This window comes from Patiria miniata, unplaced genomic scaffold (assembly GCF_015706575.1).
Source record: "Patiria miniata isolate m_02_andy unplaced genomic scaffold, ASM1570657v1 HiC_scaffold_18, whole genome shotgun sequence".
Taxonomy (NCBI): Eukaryota; Metazoa; Echinodermata; class Asteroidea; order Valvatida; family Asterinidae; genus Patiria; species Patiria miniata.
In genome coordinates, this window is record NW_024037056.1 from 4,358,966 (window position 1) to 4,373,805 (window position 14,840).

Sequence of the window (14,840 nt, forward strand, 5' to 3'; positions counted from 1 at the left end):
TCATGATTGCTTTGTTTACTGCTGTTAGTTTTCGTGATTTTCACATCAAAATCCAAATAATCCATGACAGAGGTATAACAAAACAATTGTTGACTGCTGTGATGTGGGATATGACGTGACATTTTGAACACATCCGGGGCACCTAGCAATCTCAGCGCATCGCCTCGGATGCTATGACCCCTCGGGCGTTCAAAACGTCATATTCCACATCACAGCAGTCAACTGATAGAAGCATTGATCAACACGTATTGGGGAAAACGAAAACAATCCGCAACGAACGACTCTCCAAATAACTACAAACAAGCCTTGGAAAACATTCAGCCAATTGACAAACAGGCACAAACAATACGCTGCAGTTTACTTTATTCATCAATCACCCTGAACAGAATACACGAAGTCACTTGTTCCTATAAACTTGGTTTGTTTTCAACAAGCAAAAAAACGTTGTATACAGCAACTGTGATGTAAGATCGGTATAGGTGAAAGTTGAGTGAAATTGTATTGAAGTTTCAAATCTTAAAATGAAGTGGTATTTTCCTCCTTTGAAGTTAGTATGTTATCACAGTGCACTATGTCCTTTCAGCAATGCATTTCCAAAATATTGATAACAGAAGATTGCGATTGCTTCCTATACTTTCAATGGTGTCTATATAACCTGGTAGGCCTAAGAAAACATTTCCAAGTCAAAATGAAAATGGTAAACGGGAAGGTATTTCAAAAACGTCTTTTCATGCCATTTCACTACATTCTTAAGTACAGTACTTTGATAATGAAAAGAAAATGACTTCCAAACCTTAAGAAAATCATAAAATCATTTTCTTAAATCATTACTCCGAATAGAGAATATACTCATCATTTGAAATCGCAAAATTCTAAATTTGCTTTGCTACAAAGAAACTACCTTTTCTTTTTGCAAACTCATATCAAAAATAAACAGTGTTTGGGGCCGGGGAGGCTCTTTAGATGGCAACAAAATTCTTCCCTTTGAATTTTGCCATCAGTCGACCGGCCATTTTCTTAGCGGATGCCTTCTGTTCGTCGGTGGGCAACTTCTGGCATTCCGGCGGCGGCTTGAACCAGAAGGACGGGTCTGCGATTCCTTCCTCGTAGTCGAAGTACTGGGAACGGACGGACAGCGGGGCGTCAGCACCGACGGCCAGGCGAGATTGGTTGAAGGGAAGGGGAATGGATACGGGTCCTGTAAATTCAAGACACAAGTTTAGTTTCTAAATAAGTGATAATTACACTTCTCCATGTATGACTGAGGGAATGCAAGGTATTTGCACAAAACATGAACATAGTGACCACAGTGTGTTGAAACTCATAACTACCCTATAGCAGAACTCAACCCATCAAACCCTAACGGCATGTTTTGTTGGAATCTCTGTCAGGATGGGTATGGCCTACAGTATACCCTAAACTGACAGTCTTTTACATTGGGTTGGCACACTTCCAGAAACAAAGTCAGAAATATGTGTATGCAGTTTCCCATTAGGCCTATGGTGTTGGAATTTGCCAGGATGGGTATGGTTCCCATAGTAAATCATGCTGGGATTGTTAGCCAGCATCTTAATTATACTTTTTAGTACAGTCATGAACAACCCAATGTTCCACGTGAATAAGATCACAGATTCAGCTTTACTCGGACCAAACGGAGAGTCTGTTACTCACCGGCAGAGGGAGCCCTTGCTGAGCCACTAGGGGGCGCCCTCCGAGACGAGAAGATATACGGGATGCAATTCTCTGTCCCGACGACAAAGTCGTATACATTGTCGTAACTCTGCGCCGGTACTGCCAGTGAGAACAAGTTGTTTGCAAAATCTCCCAGACCGAAGGTGAAAGTATTCACGAAATGGGCAGATTCTGTTTGAAAGAATTTAGTGCAAAAAGAAAGAATATTTTGGGATCAAGCGAACATGTTTCGAGGTACAGACCTTAAAAGCATATGCAGCACCTGCCGTATTGTTATCAAAAAGCTTATTACTTGGATTAAAAATCGTACTTGTATTAACCACCCCGTGAAATTGTTCCGTCTGGCGTGCTGTCATTTAGAAAAAATCAAGAACATTAATGTAGGTGATTTCTAACGATCAGTCAATTTTATTGACTGATTTTTGGAAAGATTAGTGCTATCATTGACAAAATTGTTTTCCATGATCAAAAGTATGCGTTGTTTTTCACTATTTTCTCGAAAAGTATATTATCAACTGAGCTGAAAGTGCAACAGGTTAGGTTTTGAACGTCCTTCTTTGGATTTAAAGTGATGTTATTGGGAACGAACAATTAAATCCACCGTAAGCAATCTATCATAAAAATGCCAATAAAATATGATAATAGGGCCTTAAAAATTCCCAATAGGGCCCATGTGCAACATGCATTTAGTAATCCAAACTGCAGAGGTCTTAAAAATGCACCGATTTAATGACGACCCTAGAAGTCAAATGTCACCGATTAATGTCTATCATTTCCCGCTTTTTTGCTTTGTTTTTTTTTTAGTTTGATTCACTCACGTGGCACACACAGCTCGAGGAACTTTTCAGTCAGTGCTTCCTTGGTGCACTTGCCATCCTTGATCACGTACTTCGTAGCCTGCAAGCAACGTATAAGGAAATGAAGCAGTTAGCCGCCATGTTGGATTCAGCCATTTCGTGTGGCTGTGAAATTTCTATTAAGGCACCAAAGATACAGAAGTCAGAGTACTATAAAGCAACATATTTGTGGTACATCTTGACCATGTGGACGTGCAGTATGCAAGTCTGGTCAGTCTAAGGCTTCAAACGAAATCATTTGGCTTCGCTCTCTACTGTGTTGCAAACTGTTGAAGTAAAACTTCCTCTTAATAAACCAAAATTGAAAATAATTTTGTTTGTCGATGATTACAATTTTGCTGCACTGTCGGGGTGGGGGCTCAGTGAAGGCTTCAATCATAAGCTTCAGGGGGGTCAATTATTGATGGCAAAACTAGAAAATTAGTATGATGTAACGATACCATTGAGATGTGAGTCGCAGGACATATTAAGTTTACATGTTAGAGTAAAACAAAAACAAATTTTAAGATTGGAATAAGCTTCTCAATTGTTTCAGTTACTATAAAGTGGTATTTGTTGTGTTGGTAAAAAGAAAATCGCAACAGCGCCCTCATTTGATGCAAATTAAGACCCATGTATACCTGTGGGTAGAGATAGATGGTCTTAGAGGTCTCAGTTACTCCAGTGTCGGCGTCGTACTGCCACAGTATCTCAGACCGAAGCTCGTTGGTGGCGTCATAAGCCTGATGCACGTTCTGTTCCAGAGAGGTGACGACGCCATCCACCAAGTCATTGGTTACCTCAACTATCACACAAGATTAAAAAAGAACCAAGAAATATTGAACCTAATTGCTTGAGCTTGCAGAATCCTCCAAAATCCTCCACTGTGCAGGAAACGAATGGCACACTCTTTGTACCTACCAAGTTTCAAGTGACATCAAAACCATAATTATGTAAAATAATAGTGGCTGGGCTCTACCTCCCTCAATCCTCCAAAATCCTCCACTGTGCAGAAATCAATAGAACATTCTTAAGTACATTTCCATCAAGGAATGCATGTAGAATGTATGATCCTGACGTCGTTTGTTTTTACTTCAACGATGCTCAATCTTTGCAATTTGTTGGGACTGCGAAACATTTCTAATTATTTCTCTTCAGAAAATCCCCCCCCCCAAAAAAAAGTCAATAGGCCTTCACCCTGTGAACCACCGAAGTGACGCTATGCACGGCCTGATCACAATGTGCACGCAACCATCATTCCAATTTTAGGGAGTAACCTCAAAAATCAGAAACACGAACTCACCTAACTTGATGGTGTATCGTTTGGGCACGCAGCACGGGGTGGGTTCGTCCGCACCCACGGCCGCAAAGCACACCAACAGGAGGGTAACACTGCGAAGAGAACCCATGACTCTACTTCGGCAGGAATCCGATCAAGACTCGGTGACTGATGGTACGGTGCAAATCTTCAAACGAGTGTTGTATAAGCGTTGTGCCGTCTCACCGTACAGTACGTACAGACACCAACATAAGGTGGGGAGAATACACAATTTGACCCAGACAGAATCAACCAAAGACGGATTTATATAATAGGCCTTTCAAAAAAATATTTCCAGCCAGGCCTACCGAGGTCGTGGCTAAGGATTAACAATACATAACCAGGGTCCGTATTACGCATCAGCGGTTCTCTTTTGGTAAGATTTTTTCCCCCACCAATGCAATAAGTCACGCTTTCTGTACTGATAAATGCATAATTCGGCTATACAAAAAACACGGCAGTGCTTGCTAGGCCACCTTTTGAAAAGATTCTTTACAAAAACGCATATGCCCAACTCAAGGTGTGTTTTTGTACACTGACACGTTAGAGTGTTGAAGGTTTCATGTATGCCGTATGCATACTGCTTTCCTCCCAGAATTTTTTGAATTTCGTGTTTTTATTCGTATCATATTCAGCATCATAACTTTGAAACAAAAACAATCAAGTGTTTTTTGATCAGACGCCACAACAAATGTTAGCCTGTACCAGTCCCTAGCCATCAGCGCATAAAAAACTAAATTACGGTTCAGTGTTTCACATTGTTAGAAAGGCACATGCTGCACCTAATGGTCAAGATTTCTGGACAAGCAAATGATCCAGTCCAACTGCAGGGCCAGGGCGGGAGGCCGGGCAGGTAGTGGGGCAGTCACATTGACTACCGGGCGGGTCAGCAAAGTGTCTCGAACCTATGTTTTCTCATGACTCGTAAAAGTATTAGCAGACAACTTTTTCTACTAAAGTTCGATAGTTCATTCGGTAAAACAACGATCAAATTAATAATTCATAGATTCTTTTCTAGTTTCAGATTATTGTCTTACTATAATTGCCAGATAATATTCAACTTATATCCTCTTAATGCCTTTGGATCAGTATTCATGTTTTAGAATGCATAAATTGATAACCAACGAAAGCCTGAATTTTAAGAATTCATCACTTTTTCTGCACAAATTTATTTCCCCGTACCTATATGGCATACAAGTGCCCTCTAAAAGCAGCCTATAGTAAATATCGATAGCTTGTTTGTATCAACATTTCTTGGCGAATGGACAATAAGATAAGATTTAATTATGTGTTCAAACTATGAAGTTAACTGTACGGTAACATTCCGAGTTGTATTGCGTGACTTCAGGTAGTTGGTCAGTGGCCCAGTTTGTTTCCTTTTCTAGCAATTTTGCTATTATTTGTTCACCTGGTATGCGAGCAAGATTTAGCGGTTATTCATCGCAGTTTGCGAAATTCCATTAGCTGTTAGAGATATGGCAACCAAAATATGAGGGCGCTATTTAACCTAAACGAAACAACGTCCACAGTTGCCGCCATATCTCACAAAGGCCAATGTCTTGTGTTCTTTGAGGAGGTGGGATGCTCCAAATTGGTATGGAGGCTGTTTTTTTTCTTTTCTTTCCGCGTTCTCTACGGGCTGTATATCGCCTCGTCCCCACCCATCTGCCAACCCATGTGGAGCCCGGTAGATTTTGTGTCAATTATTATTCCGACATAGAACTTGTTCACTTCGTTTTACTCTTATAGTTAATATCATAATTCACTCAATCAATTAGGACCAGATGTTGTATTTTAATATCGAACTTCATTTCAAATTGGTGTCGAAACAGGCACTTTGCATGTTTTGCTGGTAGGGCTTATAATGCAATGATGACAAAAACGTTTGGTGACGAGAATATTCTGGCACTGCCAAGTGTAACTGTGATCACGTGTCTAATTAACATGAAGCGGTACCAGCCATCACAGTACTATGGCGATCATTCAAATGATCCTTGATTGCCATTGGATGGACGTAGTCAAGTCACACAAATAAGTTACATGCCCCACCCCATACGCAGGACAGGAGGGTATAAAAATCGACATTCATACTGCTCTCGATAACACTCCTGCTTCTGTTACCATTTTGACAACAACCGATCCTGAAGATTTTGCATCCAAGATACGCAATCGTTTTCGAGACAGAAATTCTCGGTATGTATACATGATGTAGTCGGTCTTAGATGTTGCAAGATTATCATTTGAGGCTGTTCAGAAGTTCAAACTCGGACTTATTTTTGTTTCAGACAAGATGAAGGCCTTTACCTGCTTGGTTCTTCTAATTTGCTTGGGGTGCGTTCTCGGCTTACCATTCAATAAAGGTAATAGATGAAACGAACATGCCACCACTTTCAAAGATGTATAATGATTTCTATGGCAATAATTATGATAGTTAAAAGTAAAGTTCCGTTGTCCAAATACGCGGGAAATGTAAAGACTGACATTAGTATAAATATTTTGGGAAATATGTTCTTTTTGTAACACAAGTTATAAGCACAACATAATTGATCAGATAACCTGATATAAAGTTAAAAGGAATTACCCCAAGAGTGTCTCCCGCTTGCAATGCAACGCACAATTTAGCTGTAGATGTTGTCATGCATGAATTCCTGATAATGGCGCTCCGCGTTTTACAAATCGTCGCTGTCTGAAATATATACCCTCGATTGATCGTGGTAAAACAAATTGACATGCATTAGGTCCTATAACGTTCAGTTCTAACATTTCAAACAACAGGAGGAAACGGCATCTTTATTTTTCCCCATTTAGAGTCTCCGCAGGAATCGGGACGTAGGCAAGAAAAACGTACTGATATCCTGGGACAGCGCCAGAGTAAGTATTTATTTGTATTTTATCTCTGTTGCTATAGCTTTGTAAAGAGCAACACTTTCTCAAGACTTCCCTAAGTTTACAGTATTGCTATTGCTTCTAGCATCGTGACTTTGGGCATGATCCTTGGCTACATGGTAAACGTGGGTTTATGGCTTCTGACTAGCCCCCCTAATTGAGCAAGGACAAATTAGAGCTGGATAGCTCAGTTGGTAGAGCACCGCGGAACGGTAATCCGCAGGTCGCAGGTTCAAAACCAGCTCCAGTAAAAAAAAAGTCAATTTTGATATTTTTTTTTCAAAGACTTGTTCACCATATTGTTCTAATACCGAAGGAGTGGAAGTTTTACTCCTTGCAGTGTTTTTTTCACCGTTGGCCATAGTCAAAACCACTTCCACTCTTAAATAAAAATATAGTAAACCATTTTACTATCAAAAATAAAATTATACCGACCAAATCATTGTTAAAAACTTACTTGGTTTGTGACGCTATACAACATGACAACTTTTGAATGGAAATTGAGATCCAGAGTTATGTGTTTTCTTGAAATATACAGCTTTACTGAGCTAACGCTTCATCACGGTTAGTTGTTAAACACCCGTCTTTAGGTTTTGAGCACTTTTGTTGCTTCAAACGAAAACAAACGCACCATGTAAAAAGCGGGTCCAAAATTAAGAAAATGAATACTATTTTTTTAAAATGTATTCTCAAATTACTCTTAAGATGGCCTTAAAATGCAGGAGAAAACATCAAAGATTTAAAAATGTTCAGGGGCAAGCCCTGGACCCCCCCCCCCCCCCCCCACTCAAACAGGGTGTCGCATGCTTAAGGCACGCCTGTTATATGAACCACCACTTTCCTCACATCTATATCCGCCCCTGATTGTTTTCACTCGAAGACCAAGTTTTTTAATGACTTTGACGTTAATACAAAATATAAATATTGCTATAAATGTTCATTGTTCTTTCTTGTTTCAATCTATTTAGTATCCACGGCCCGATGCTATTTAACAGGTTGTCCACCTGGTCAGCGCTGCGATTTAACCTTTGGTTGTGTGTAAACGCACAAGGTATGCAGTTCGGCTAAGATTTAGATTTTGATTTTGTGAGGGCGTGCTAAACGTGCGTATGACGTATCAATTCCTGCGATTTTCAGTCTGGATATTTTAAATCAGATGTAGCGATAGATAGAGATGTGTAACACCCTTCAGTCAGGACGCCCTCATCGAGGAAAGCTGTTCAATATAGACAAACCTGCAGGCGCGGATGGGGGGGGGGGTTTCAAAAAAATTCATAGAAATACATTTAAAAAATAATGCGAACCCCCTTCCCCCCCCCCCCCCCCCCCCGCTCTGACGCCCCCCAAAATATACTGGTAATTATGTCCGTCTGTGCACAAAATTCGGACAGAGCAAACTTGTTTAGGGGGTCAATATAGTATTAATAATCGTCGGATTTGAACAGCGCCCCCATTGGAAGTATGGTATGAGCCCCCATTCCCCCCCCCCCCCCCCCCCCCCCCCCCCCCACCTATTGATTTTACGGAGGCCAAGTGTCCGGACCAAAACAAACTCTGTCTACATTTCAGCAATGATTTGCTGATGACCTCCCCCCCCCCCCCCTGCAAAAATTCCTGGATCCGCCCCTGACATGTCAGTAAGGCCCTCTGTCGGGGGGGGGGGGGGTCAATAGCCTGAATCCAACACCAGCTATGTCAATTGTTCTGCCCTAGCTGGATGATTTATAGTTTAGAATTAATAACACTAATGGTTCTTACTTCTTCTTGGCTTTATTCAACATCAGAACTCTCGTACAGAAACACTTTTAAAGCGAAAGTTTACCGTGATTTTTGTCTGGTCTCTTTTTACCACAGGAGAATGCAACTTGCGGAAACGGATGACATTACTTGCAGTAATCAATAAATGGTGGTAGGGTTTTCTTCAACTAAACGTTTAGTGCTACAAGATGACAGACTCTGCTCTATAAACGTCGGCAAAATCTTGACACTATTGAGAGCAAGGGTTTTCTTTGTTATTACAATGAACAAGCTTACAAGTTGGGCCGCGGATGGCGCTGAAAGAACGTGAAACAAAACGGTCAGACAAAAAAACCCCACAAAACACATTTTTTTTCATGCTTTTATTGTTTCATTTTATTTATTCATGCATATAGTCCAGAAAGGAAATAACTAAATCTATATAGACATTAGCGACATAAATAGAAGCTTAAATTCAATAAAGAAATCAAATTCTGGGCTCGACTGAAGCTTGTCACGAATTCTTTCAGTAAACTCTTTCAATTAATTAGGTCTCCCGTAATGGTTTCTCAGTTCAAGTACCACTTTTCATCTGTTTCAGTCAGAAAAAAATAGGCGCAATTTTGCATAACCTTGATTATGTTATCTACCATAAATTAGTTTAAGATTGTCAATGCACTTCGCACCATACGACACAAGTATGAATTATAATTAAAGGAAACTGTTATACCAAAAGCAAAATCACATAAAATATTCCAATTAGCCGTTCCTTAAGGCGGTCGCGTTATTTTTCAATGATCAAAGAAAATGTGCCACATGATTAGAAATCGCCCCACAGTGAATGTCAGTTCAGTATTGTTAACATTGGACAAGGTTCAGCAAAATTTAAAGGGAATTTACATCATTTGTCTTTCCTGTAATTATTTTTCAGAAATAGATGGATTTGGGGGATAAGTATATTTCATAGCAAATATTGTTACACTGACTTGTTTGAAGTTTTTTTTTGACCCCGCTTAAATTGCAAAGGAGCAATTTGTAGACGTCGGGGAATTGAATTTGGTCAAGGAACCAGTCTACTAGGCTTGTACCAAAGATGTGTAATCGATTGCAAACAAAATTCAGACTAACTAAATATGGTAAATTGGGAGCAGCATTTGAAAAAAAGCCAGGTTTTTTTTCAAACGCTGGTCGGCCGACCAGCGTTGGAAATTGATACAAAAATGACTCTTTTATTGAATATGTCAGCACACCAGCTGCCATGATTTTATAGGATGCTTTAGACTGTCATTCACTAACAGTCCAACGAGGTATTTCATAATAATTTGGCAGTTTTGTTTTTTGATGTTTGCAAATGTTGTATATTCCCTTTAAACCATGATTTTGTTTCTTGAAAGACACATAACCCAGATGTATAGATCTAATTAAAGTATAATCTTAGCAGAAGATAAAACTCATGCATTTATTAATTTCAAGTGTTTGTCAATTAACCAGGTCTCAAACCAGTACCGTTTTCACTGCAAAACTGCAGTGTAAATTGAACACCGGTAGTCCTATATAGATACCACCGGTGTCAAATTGACACTGCTGTTTGAATTGCAGTGCGTGTCGTACGTTTGCCTTCCTGATCGAGAATCCCTTTTAGTCAGTTTTCTTTTTCCAAATATTGTCGCTGGAGTTGACTACCCACACCAGGCACGACAGAGACTCAACTTGCTTCGCGGCCCCTCCGATCTGATGCCAAGTGCTACCCCAGGGTGTGGCGGGCGTCACACCCCCTCGATAGTAGATCGCATCCCCCGAGTTAACCCCGTACACCATGTCAGCCGAACTGATATACTTGAGCGCGCCTGAGACCTGTCTCCACCCAGTGCCGTCTGGGTCAGAGGGCAGGTCACCGTAAGTACCCACCCTGTGGTAGATATTATCGCCCGCATTCACACCCCACACCCCGGAGTTACCCACCGAGATCTGCTTCAATGCCCCTCCAATCTGCCTCCAAGAGTCCCCGCCCTGGTTGCAGTTGCTTGCCCCAATGCGGTGATAGATGTTGTCATTCACGTTAACCCCCCAAACATGCCCATTTTGACTAACACTGACGTGTTTCAAGGCCCCAGACACCTGTGCCCATCCCGTACCAGTTGGATTAGTCGCGGATATGCCTTGTCTATAATAGATGTTATCGTTTGAGTTAACGCCCCACACTACGTTCTTCCCCACGTCAAGCTGTTTTAGAGCCCCACCGATTTGTTGCCAGGCCGCACAGGTTGCGCTCTCTTCCTCACCGTACGAGTTGCCTCTGTAGTAGATGTTGTCGTGAACGTTGACGCCCCATACTCCTGAAAGACCCACTGATACGTGCTTCAAGGCTCCAGGGAGGCGACTCCATGCCGTGGTCGCCGGCTGGCAAGTTTGCCCAAGAGCCTCAGTGATGATGCAGAGGGCCCACACCAAACTGAAGGCGGAAAAAGAAAAACAAAACACCTCTAAACGTCTTGGGTGCATACATGAGCCTCGACTCCAATGACAACCTCTTTTCCATGGGTACGATCCTGCCGCGCCATGTTGGTTCCCATCACGCCTTGCGTGATCTAAACACCTGTGGTCAATACCAGACCAAATGTTTGCCGAAGAGGAACATTTGGTAATCTTTCCCGTTTTTGTGGGAGACGAGAATGGTTACGTTTCCAAAGGAACAATTATTTTGCTCATCCCTAGACCGATTCTAGCCTTGACCAATGCTGTCTACATAGCCAAGTTTATTTTAAAATCTGAGCTGAACAAACGGTCCGCGGCACACGTACGCCGCGCGCAGCCCCTAACTAGCTCCGCTTTGCCTGGCTGTGCGTTCCCCCCTCTGATCTCTATATAAAGACTGGATGGCTCATATGCATACAACATTCACACAGTAGACTTTGCATGTTGACCATTCGCCCCCGGTCTCACGAAGATGGCCGCGTATAATACGAACGTTCTACGCGTAAATACGCGCGCGTTGTATCAACAGTTGACGCGCATTTTGGTCACGTACACATGATGTTCTAAAAGGGACACATTTCCGTAGTGATTATTATTTCAAAACGCCGAAAAAGTTATATTTGCGGCATTTTAGTAACCACGACGTAAGAAAAATTGTAGTTAACCTTGGTCAGTGATGGTGGTCAAAATATAAGTCAAGTGAACCGCGACGTTACAAAAGAAATTATGCTGTCTATAAAAACGACAACTTGTCCTTTGTAGATCACCAGCCGGTCTCACCTATATCGTCGCTTTGCTCACGAAGTGACAAAAACCTCCAAAATCGATAATTATTCGATTTTGAGTTTTACTAGCCATTTTATTATAGTTGTCTCAAGGAACAATTTGACCAAGTTTCAAGGCAAAATATTGTTTACTTTCTTAATTATTGTAAACAAACAATTGACAAAAAGCCTGAAATCGGTGATTTTCATTTTCACAAAGTGTAAAAAAGTGTAAAATGTTCTCACGAAGTGACAAAAAGTCACCTCGTGAGCAGGGCCAGAAATTATACAATGGTCTATTCGCGGCAGGATGGAAGCATACACGCGCGGGCGAACGATGTTGAAAAAGAACAGACGCGCGCGCGCTCAACTGTCGTGACGCGCAAAAGTAACAAGTTTGTTGCGTCGAAAAAAAGATTCATGATCCCACGAAGTGACAAAAACTGTGTACAAAGTAATTGGCAAAATATGGGAGCCAAAGTTCTGATGTTCTCACGAAGTGCAAAAAAGTTTTATTAATGAATTACTGTTTAATTACGAACTATTTTTAACAAACAACTATGAACTAACAAAGAGCAAATCATATCCTATCGGACAATGTAAACATTTCCGAATTCTGTTACTGCAAAATGGTCGAAAATGTCCTTTGAAAAAATGAATAACTTCAAATGCGATTATCTCAGAATGAACTTTTGTCAAATTTTGAGGTTTTTGTCACTTCGTGAGCAAAGCGACGATATGTCGTCAAATTCGTACATTGTGCGGCTCTTTATTAGCTATCCAGTCTTTATATAGAGATCAGTGGATACACCCCGCGCCGTCCCCAGACACAAATCCGCACTCTACACGGCCGGCCGGACGTACAGTATTACAGTAACCATGCCGTGGAAGATCGCCTCATGAGGCCGCGTAGTGGTTACCGCATGGGGTGTACGTAGTACGTACGTATGGTACGCACATAGGTACTGTATGCGTACCGGTCGGCAACGTGCGCTGTAATGTACATTTACATATGTACATGTACTGACAACAACCTGTATACGTACGTCTGCCGGATCGGACCGTTTGTTCAGGTAAAAAGCTTGGCTAGACAGCATTCGTCAAGGCTAGACTGATTCCCTCTCAAATGAAATGACTTAAAAGAAAAACCGAGAACCAGTGTTCGGCTCTCATTCGATACTGCCTTCCTGGTATGCTTGCAATACGCATTGTTGTCATGATATCAAACGATAAACAGGGCTAGTGGACCAACGAGGCTGACGCACGTAGGTTTGAAATTATTGCATTTTAAATAGGCGATGTCATTTTGGTACGAATAATGATAAAACAAAAACTTACTGTACAGCCAATGTCACATTGGCTGTACATTAAGTTTTTGTTTTATCACAAGTTTAGCATGAATTTTGGAGAAATACAAAAAGCTGTAACATGGTGAAACTTACCAATGATACTTGAAGACCATCTTTAAGACGGTGTTGAATCGAGGTAACTGCAGACAATGTGATCCAGTAGACCTGTTGAGCAAAATGTTAAGAACTTTTTGGATAGGCCATAGCTTTGCTTGAATTGAGGACATGGTGAACGTAGTTTACGTAGAGGTGAACTTTACACACAAAACATTATAGACATCATGTCATTTGGGCAACCACAAACATAATTTTTTAATCATGAAGGCCGGTCCATACTACGGTTCATACCTTTTCCCGTTAAACTACATTATACGAATACGAATTTAATATTCGGCGTTAAGAATTAAAACAAAAGTATACATGACTGTAAATAATATTGAACAGGACGAGGAGAACACTTATTATCAAGCGTATGTTTCTCGATGTTGAATTAAAAAAAAAAATTATGAATGGCGACAAAAAAAACCTCTTCTTAGGCCAAAAAAAAAAAGTCTCCGGTTTCTGGTATGCGCGCGCGTCGCCGTAGCCATGCGCGTCGGCAAAATGAAAAAGGTTTTTTTTCAATGAAAGATGATGTCTCAAAACCGCCAAACTCACTGTTTTGACTGGAATCCTGCTGCTGCACAATTGTAACGTGTTTTTAGATGGAGTTATGGTCGAGAATAAGCTTTATGTGGCCTCTCTGGACTCCCATATATTATTTGCACTTAGTTTAGTCGGACACCATTTGCAGTCATCAGCCGACATTTGAAGCAAAAAAATCAGGTAAAAAAAAAAGCCGCGTCGCCGCATCACTTTTTGGGCAAGCTCCATACCAGAAACCGGAGACTTTTTTTTTTTGGCCTAAGAAGAGGTTTTTTTTGTCGCCATTCATAATTTTTTTTTGGCCTTATTACCCTGTGCCACATCCCTTAGTTCCTTCTCCTGCAGAACAATCCCTCCTTTTACACACCTATTCATCTCACACTTCCCTCCCTTCTCAACCCCCTCCCCTTGTTCCTTCCTGCCCCTCCCTTTGATCTTCACCTACTGCCACACTCCCTTGGTCCACGCCCTCTTCGTGTTTAATCCCTCAATTTGTGTTCTCCTTCCACCCCTGTGTGTCCCCTACGTAAATGTTTCTTGTACCACTGTCAGTCTGAAGCAGGTCACGGTCTTGTTAAGACCGAAACATCAGGCCTAATTTTTTTTAGTTAAACAACTCAAATGAATGAGATAAAATAACATTATTACATTTGGCTTAATTTTCCAACTGTCTCTGCAAACGTTTTACACCGAAATGAGAAAGTCTCACTCACCACCGATAATGCTGCGCTATCGCTGACTCGGATGTCTGGTGATGTCTGGTGCTTCTTACTGCACTGCAGTCTTGGGAGTGGTGTTCAGACCGAAGTTGGAGGCGTTAATATAACCTACAGTCGTCATTTTGGTTGGTAAGCAAGAAGTCATTCGTTGCTTTGATGCACCGAGGAACCGGCAATGACAAACGTATAGATCTCTGTGATGATTAGCCCTAACCCTCCTCTCCTTTTTTTTTTGGTAACGAAATATCGACGTTGCATCTGGCGCCGTTTTATGTTTGTTGGTTTTTGTCTCTTGAGATGTGGTGATGGAATTACATTGATATGTAATTTCAGTTTCACTGAAACAAGACGGCGGTTCCTGTCCGTAAAGCACAACCTTCAGAAATTGAGTGAATTATACTCTTACCTTGCTTGTTATT

At 41.2% G+C, this 14,840-nt stretch overlaps 2 protein-coding genes and 1 long non-coding RNA gene across 3 annotated transcripts; 1 reads left to right on the forward strand and 2 right to left on the reverse strand.

The window, feature by feature from the left end:
- Positions 1–312: 312 nt before the first annotated feature.
- On the reverse strand, positions 313–4,164 carry LOC119724324. Its single transcript, XM_038195319.1, has 5 exons — positions 3,832–4,164; positions 3,170–3,333; positions 2,511–2,589; positions 1,672–1,863; positions 313–1,198 (listed from the first exon to the last, which is right to left on the reverse strand). The coding sequence occupies exons 1-5, from the start codon at positions 3,935–3,937 to the stop codon at positions 960–962; spliced, it is 780 nt and encodes a 259-aa protein (XP_038051247.1). The 5' UTR covers positions 3,938–4,164; the 3' UTR covers positions 313–959.
- LOC119724325 lies at positions 3,927–8,748 on the forward strand. Its single transcript, XR_005270635.1, has 5 exons — positions 3,927–4,061; positions 6,132–6,206; positions 6,655–6,717; positions 7,701–7,783; positions 8,587–8,748. It is a non-coding gene; the product is annotated as an uncharacterized LOC119724325 (long non-coding RNA).
- Positions 8,749–9,803: 1,055 nt separating this feature from the next.
- On the reverse strand, positions 9,804–14,575 carry LOC119724323 (lectin L6-like). The gene is made up of 3 exons (XM_038195318.1): positions 14,416–14,575; positions 13,151–13,222; positions 9,804–10,921 (listed from the first exon to the last, which is right to left on the reverse strand). The coding sequence occupies exons 2-3, from the start codon at positions 13,168–13,170 to the stop codon at positions 10,108–10,110; spliced, it is 834 nt and encodes a 277-aa protein (XP_038051246.1). The 5' UTR covers positions 13,171–13,222; positions 14,416–14,575; the 3' UTR covers positions 9,804–10,107.
- Between the last annotated feature and the right edge of the window lie 265 nt (positions 14,576–14,840).

Coding starts and splice junctions, on each gene's coding strand:
- LOC119724323 (XM_038195318.1), bottom strand. CDS start 13,170: ATGGTCTTCAAGTATCATTG. Junction 10,922..13,150: donor ATGGTCTTCAAGTATCATTG/GTAAGTTTCACC, acceptor TTCCGCCTTCAG/TTTGGTGTGGGCCCTCTGCA.
- LOC119724324 (XM_038195319.1), bottom strand. CDS start 3,937: ATGGGTTCTCTTCGCAGTGTTACCCTCCTGTTGGTGTGCTTTGCGGCC. Junction 2,590..3,169: donor CCATCTATCTCTACCCACAG/GTATACATGGGT, acceptor CGTTGCTTGCAG/GCTACGAAGTACGTGATCAA. Junction 1,864..2,510: donor CCTCGAGCTGTGTGTGCCAC/GTGAGTGAATCA, acceptor TCTTTCAAACAG/AATCTGCCCATTTCGTGAAT.